The following is a 7638-nucleotide window of genomic DNA, read 5'->3' as shown; positions in this document are numbered from 1 at the left end:
ACTCCATGCCCATGATGAAAGATCTCCTTCATCTTTATTAATTAATTAATTTGGATTTTTCCCCAATTTTTTTTTCCCCAATTTAGTCTTATCCAATTCCACCCACTTGTTAGGACTCCCCGAATCAGACGATACCACCAGTGCTAGAAGGGTAAAGGCTAGCAGAGGTCTTTTTGAACTGCTGCTCACGCAACGACAGCAAGGTAAACGAAAGGTAAAAAACCGCTGGTTCTGTTACATGAGCTAACGCCTGCGCTGACTAGCATTGTGCTGATTGAAAGGGGTAGAGTGGGCAATGCTGATTACCCAGAGAGCGAGGCTAATTTTGCTCTCTTGGACTCTCATACAGCATCTTCATGAAGTTTCTTCACAGGGTTGGTAGATCACTTCAAGGAAGGTCCTCCCAAGCTACAGCTAATATAGCTTCTCTTCTCATGCAAGGTGGCCAGTTCCACTATCAGCATTATAGCAAAATTTACATCATTTTAAAAATAATGTATAACAAGATTTACCCTTACGGGTCTTGGGCTGTTGTGGTCATTTTTGAATACTACTGATTCCTTTATATACCACATTAAAAACTATGTACCATGTCAATGTTTGGTATGTTTTTTTCAGCACAACATCACTTATATGCCTTCACATATGACATACTGTGTCAACATATTGGATCAAAAAACTATAAACATAAATAAAAAACACAAACATGCTCAATGAAGCATTTTAAAGATTAAAAATCTACACACAGCTTGCAAATGTAAACATGTAATGGTAAAATTTAGATAAAATTAGTTTATATACTACTTACAATAAAAAGCAGTTGTGGCCATAGGTGCCAAAACAGCTCCTGTCAGCTATGACACAGAGGGGCTACACTGATCAGGCTTATATTATGACCACCTGCTTGTTTCTACGCTCATTGTCCATTTTGCTGGTACGAGTGGATCAGACACAGCAGTGCTGCTGGAATTTTTAAACACTGTGTCCACTCACTGTCCACTCTATTAGACACTCCTACCTTGTCAGTCCACCTTGTAGATGTAAAGTCAGAGATGATAGCTCATCTGCTGCTGCACAGTTTGTGTCGGTCATCCTCTAGTCCTTCATCAGTCGTCACAGGACGCTGCCCACAGGATGCTGTTGGCTGGATATTTTTGGTTGGTGGACTGTTCTCAGTCCAGCAGTGACACTGAGGTGTTTAAAAACTCCAGCAGCACTGCTGTGTCTGATCCACTCAGACAAGCGCAACAAAGTGGAGCTGATAAAATGCACAATGAGTGTAGAAACAAGGAGGTGGTCATTATGTTATGCCTGATTGGTGTATATTCCAGCATTGCATTTCCATGGTGTGAGGTTCCTTTTTCGTCCACTTGGTGGCAATGTTGGCAGGTCCTCTGACACTGTGTGCCTGTCTCGTTGGCATCTGTTACTGTGGCAATGGCCTCAGCCCCATCCCATTTTGCACGTATTAGAGAGTTATTTAGCTACTTCAGTCTAATGCTATGCTATAGGCCTATAGAAAAGAGGACATTTCTGAGATCCATACACACAACTGAGCCACCAAGCAGTGTCGCAATTTGAACAGTGGGCGGGCTGTAGCAACGAGGGGTTGTGGTTTACAACATTTGCACAGAGAGAAATTGAGCGTCAGACTTTACAGTTAACAAAAGTAAATAAGCAAGAAAGCTACCAGCTCTGCAGCACTGTGCCAAAGCAGCTGAAGGTGAGTCACTTCCATTCAAATATAAACAGACAGCAAGCCTTGTGTATTTTGGTGTATAGGAACCTGAGACTTGCTTGAATTTCAGCCAGTTTGATTGATTCAGACATGGGCAATTTTAATCTCATAACACTTATATACATATACAGTTAGAAGGATTGTTAGCTTGTATTTTAGTTGCCTATAAAATGTACATGATAAATTTAATCTGTGAAATTAAACTTTAAACCGCCCTTAGAGAGTAAGTTGAGTATTTGTCGACTGATGTGACTTTCATTAGAAGTGATTTTAGAGATTGTGTTAACTGGACTCGAACGTTGGTTTAAAATATATCCAGAAGAATATCAAAACCAAAACACAGCTGCACAGCTCACAAGTTGCGTTCACCATCACAGAAAGCGATTTAATGTGTGTTCATATGGAAGAAAAACACAGAGAGGAAAAAGTGGGAGAATATGACTTCATCTAACCTTAAGCTAAAGTGTCAATACTGCAGGTGTTGCATGCCACACAGCACACCTGCACTTTCCTCTCAACATGGAACCCAGCTCGCTCCTTCAACCTGAATCACTTCGTCCGACATCCAGACAAATGTCCATTCTCACTGTTCCTGCAACTCTGGCTAATGCTGCCTCAATTGGATCCACTTAAACATCAGCCCAGATGTGTGTCCAGTGTAAAAAATTGCCAATTTACAGAGTTTACAGTTTCACTGTTTGTGGTGTATTTGTGATTTGTAATATTTTGAATGGTCCCTGGTGGCTTGGGAATTTTCCATCGTCCACTGAGTACCAGCTGTGAGACTTTGCATTGCAGTGAAAACGTTTGACTTTGCTGCCAGACAGGTCACTTTTTACCATGGCAGTGGACTTTGACCCACCCACGATTTAGGGACACTGTACCTTGACAAAATACTTTGTTTGGCCTGACTTCACACTGCAACAGAGGAGGTTAATTGGCCATTAGCCAGGAGCTTTGCACTGTATTCTATGCAATAACACCACTATGTTGCAACACAGGCTGACATCACAACATCCTGTCTGTTCATCCTGTTACATGACTGCTTCTGTTCTAGTTTACCCGGCTAATGTTCCTATGCAATTTTATTGCCAAGTATTCCTTTACCAAGGGATACTTTGAGCACAGATGCGAGTTCAAATTGGACTGTACTGTAATCAGTAGTGATGTGTCGTGACCACAGATCATTTCTCACCCCTCCAGACCTTCAGTCTCATATTGTCTTACCTTTCCACCAGATGGTCCACCTTTCCTGAAGTGCCATTATTCCCTGCTCATCTGACACCATCACCTTTTATGGTTACTTCTATTTATCTTAGGGTTTTTTCCTTGCCGCTGTCCTCCTTGACTGTCTCATTAGGCCGTTAGACCCAATCATCTTTTCCTTTCTGATCTCACAACCCTCAACAACAGCACACTGCTTTCACCTCTAAGCGCAACAATACAGGCAAATGTGACTAGTCTATCTCTTTATCTGCTCTAGCTAAATTACTATCTCACTCAAATGCTCTACCATTTAAACCATCTTTCATTCTGAATCTACAACCCAGTTTCCAAAAAAAGTTGGGATGCTGTGCAAAATGTAAATAAAAACAAAATGCAATGATGTGCAAATCATTTAAACCCTATATTTCATTGAAAATAGTCTTTGCTTTTCATCATCTACGATACATAATAACATTAAAAGATTAAGAATTCCAGAGAATCTGGAGACATCTCTGTATGTAAGGGACAAGACCAAAAAGCAGTATTTGCTGGCCATGATCTTTGGGCCCTCAGGCGGCACTGCATTAAAAACAGACACGATTCTGGAGTGGAAATCACTGCTTGGGCTCAAAAACATTTCTGAAAACCACTGTCTGTGAAAAGAGTCCATCGCTGCATCCAGAAATGCAAGTTAAAACTGTAAAACGCAAAGAAGAAACCATATATAAACAGGATCCAGAAATGCTGCCACCTTCTCTGGGCCCGAGCTCATTTAAAATGGACAGAGGGGAAGTGGAAAAGTGTGCTGTGGTCCAAAAAATCAACATATAATTTTTTTTTATAAATCATAAACGCTGTGTCCTTCAGGATAATAACAACTCAGCTTCAGTTCAAAAGCCAGTATTCATGATGGTATAGGGGTCCATTAGTGCACATGGCATGGGACACATCTGTGAAGGCACCATTAATGCGGAATGATATATATATGTTTTGGCAACATATGCTGCCATCCAGATGACGTCTTTTTCAGGGAAGGCCTTGCTTATTTAAGCAAGACAATGTCAAACCACATTCTGCATGTATTACAACAGCATTGCTCTGTATTAAAAAAGTCTGGGTACTAAACTGGCCTGCCTGCAGTCCAGACTTGTCACCCACTGATTTGCCACATTATGAAATGAAAAATACGACAAAGGAGATTAGCTTGATTTACATGTTTTGCATATCATTGCATTCTATTTTTATTTACATTCTGCACAGTGTCCCAACTTTTTTGGAAATGGGGTTGTAGTTCATTCACTTCCCACACAGATCTCCCTAAGTTGTTGAAGTTCTCATGACAAAACTTGTAAATCAGGCAGCATCTTCAGGAGCCCAAGGACCATTTGCCTCACCTCGTTCCTGTTTTCTCGCACATACTACTTATACATCCAAACACAATCCAGCACCTCAGAACATTTTTTTTTTTTATTATTTACCACTCCATCTCCTCTCTCGTCCTCAGTCCTACTCGTATTCAAGTATGGTCCAGCTTTATGGCCCCAACGTTTTATTACACACTTCTATAACTTCTAAGAATAGCTCTGTTAGTTTGCAATGATGTCCCTGAGGGTAATGAATTATAAGCCTTAGCATATAATAAACCTGGGATTTGAAGGAGTTAAAGCATATGCCAGGCATAAATCCAGTCCAATGTTTCAGAGTTCTTTCCCATCCTACAGTCATACAGTTTCATGTCATACTGTCAACCCCATAATTCATCACAGCAAAGGAGGAACCATTGCACATTTAAAAGTCAGAAATACAGTTTTGTATTGTTTAATTTCTGTCCAGTGCGTTAAATATTATTTGTCAAACTGCCAGAAACAAAGCAGACAGCACAATTGTTTCATTTAATTAATAGTTCAAAAGGCATGAAAATGATGGTCAGATGTGAAATATGCTGCAGGCATGAGGCAATCATCATTAACAGCAGGAAAAACCTCTGTAGATAAGGGTGGAAATCACCAAGGATGTCAAGGACGTGACAAAACGTTAAACCTTAAAGATTATCATCAGTGTGTGGGAACTGTCAACAGGTGTTCTCTAACTGATAGAGTTTCTGTTGGTTGTGCCTTTCAAACCTGTACAAATCTGACACCTCATAGACATCTGATGTTTTTTTTGTAAGTAAGCCGGAGCTACAATTTTGTTTGTTTGCTTGCTTTACAGAAACTAGAGGCATCATGAATTCCACACAAGAAACAGAACCACTTTGGACGGTGTTGAGTATTTTCTACACAGTAACAAATGTGATCATCTTCATCCTGGGTGTTGCTGGAAATGGTTTGGTGATCTGGATTGCAGGATTTAAGATGAAGAGGTCAGTCATCAGCATCTGGTACTTGAGTCTGGCGGTGTCTGACTTCCTGTTTTGCTCCTTCTTGCCTTTTAATATCGTCTATATAGTCAAACGTGAGTGGTTCTTGGGGGACTTCATGTGCAAGTTGATGTTCTTCAGCATGTACTTCAACTGGTTTAGCAGCATCTTCCTCCTCGTCATCATCAGCGTGGACCGCTGTGTGGTCGTCATGTTTCCTGTGTGGGCTCAGAACAAGCGTACTGTCAGAAAGGCTTCAGTGATAGTCATGTTAGCTTGGATCATCTCAGCTGCATATTGCTTGCCATCAACCATTTCCCAAGAAGTTCAGCAAGATGACCACCAGGAGACAAAATTTTTTTTCTACAATTACTCAAACAGTCAAGAGCACACCGCTGATGTGACATGTGACTTCATTATTGGATTTGTGATCCCGTTCCTGATCATTGTCATCTGTTATGTTGTCATCATACGAAAGCTGAAGCCCACCAAGATGGCGAAGTCCAAAAAGCCATTCAAGATCATGACGGCGCTGATTGCTAGTTTCTTCGTCTGCTGGCTGCCATATCACATTTTTGCTTTAATGGAACTAAATTACACAAAATATCCGCATTTTATTATTTCAGGATCTACAATTGCCCTCATTCTTGCCAATGCTAGCAGCTGTCTGAACCCACTTCTTTATGCATTCATGGGGAAGGACTTTAAACGCCAATGCTATGCGCTTTTGACAAAGATTGAGAATGCAATTGAGGATGAGGAGGACAAGTCCACTCTCCGAGGGACAGGCACTACCAGCACTGGGGAAAGCAAGCTTTCAACTGCCAATAATTTAAATAGTAGCCTTGAGCAATGTTAGTATTAAAAACAGCCAGCAAGTGTCTGCTTTAAATGTAAACCTTTGCTTCCATCGACCAACTGTAAAAAAAAATTCAGATGAAAGTGGTGTGAGTGCAAACATTTCAACTTACCACACTGGTGAAGTTAACTGTAATGGACAACAGTTGTATTGGAAATATATCTAATGGAGGCTGTGTCAAACATGGAACATTTATTTTTAACCACAAGGTGAATGAGCTGATATCAGAACAATACTATTTTGGAGACAATCATAACAGGATGTAAAACTAACCCTGCTGTGTGGAGACTTTGAGACATTGTGCTGCTCAGTGGTTGATGTGTTGTTAAATAAACTTGCATATGTCTATGTATGCCTACTGCTAGCTCTGTACTCAGACCAGTTGCTGTATTTTGTGGTAACTGAAATCATTTATGTGTATATAGCATTTATATATACATATGTAGCTATAGTGCTTTTACACATACAAATACACAAACACACAAAAGGCCTCTGTGACAATCATGCTAGTTTGCATTCTAGTGTGTGTGTATATATATATATATATATATATATATACACATACACAATGAACAGCCATTTCATTAAAAACGCCTAATTGTTTCTACACTCTTTGTCCATTTTATCAGCTCCACCGTATAGGTGCACTTTGTAGTGCTGCAATTACAGACTGTAGTCTATCTGTTTTTAGCATTCCAGCGTTCTTTGTTAGCCCTCTTTTACCCTGTACTTCAATGGTCAAGACCCCCACAGGACCACCACTGAGCAGGTATTATTTGAGTGGTGGATCAGGTTTTTAAACACCTCAGTGCGAATGCTGGACTGAGTATAGTCGATCAAAAAAAAAAAATATTCAGCCAACAGCACCCTGTGACCACTGATGAAGGAATAGAGAACACAAACTGTGCAGGAACAGATGAGCTACTGTCTCTGACTTTACATCTACAAGGTGGACCAACAAAGTAGGAGAGTCTATAGAGTGGACAGTCAGTGAATATGTATATATATATATATATATATATATATATATATATATATATATATATCATATATATATATATATATATACACACGCAGGGGTTAACAGGAACTTTATGAGTTAAGTTTTATGGCTTTATGTTTTTTCCTCATGACTGTAGTGGGGCACTAGTGAAAGCAATGCACTGAGGAACGACAGTAAAATGCCTTAAAGGTCGACTGTGCCAGTTTGTAAAGGTAATTATCTCATGTCTGGCCAAGTCTTATTTCATTTTCTGCTTCTTCCTGCCATTGCTGCTCTAGATGGTCAAACAGGATCTCTGAGTTCTTCAAGTTTATGTTCTTTAACATATCCCTCAACATGTTCAGCAGTATCTTCCATTCAAAAGGCCTCGGTGACAATCATGCTAGTTTGCATTATCTTGAGTTTAGCATGCCAGCTGCCATTTAACATAATCATCTTATCCAAACAAATAAATTGTTCCCACAATTGCAATA

General features: G+C 40.0%; 1 protein-coding gene across 1 annotated transcript; it reads left to right on the top strand.

Annotated features, from left to right (window-relative positions):
* Positions 1–1534: 1534 nt before the first annotated feature.
* On the top strand, positions 1535–6598 carry LOC118827303 (chemokine-like receptor 1). Its single transcript, XM_036598614.1, has 2 exons — positions 1535–1723; positions 5156–6598. Exon 2 carries the CDS (start codon positions 5170–5172, stop codon positions 6160–6162), a length of 993 nt encoding a protein of 330 aa, XP_036454507.1. The 5' UTR covers positions 1535–1723; positions 5156–5169; the 3' UTR covers positions 6163–6598.
* Positions 6599–7638: the final 1040 nt, after the last annotated feature.

The sequence above is a fragment of the Colossoma macropomum genome, unplaced genomic scaffold (genome assembly GCF_904425465.1).
Source record: "Colossoma macropomum unplaced genomic scaffold, Colossoma_macropomum, whole genome shotgun sequence".
NCBI lineage: Eukaryota > Metazoa > Chordata > Actinopteri > Characiformes > Serrasalmidae > Colossoma > Colossoma macropomum.
Note: the sequence above shows the minus strand (reverse complement) of the source record. Positions and strands in the feature narration are given on the sequence as shown.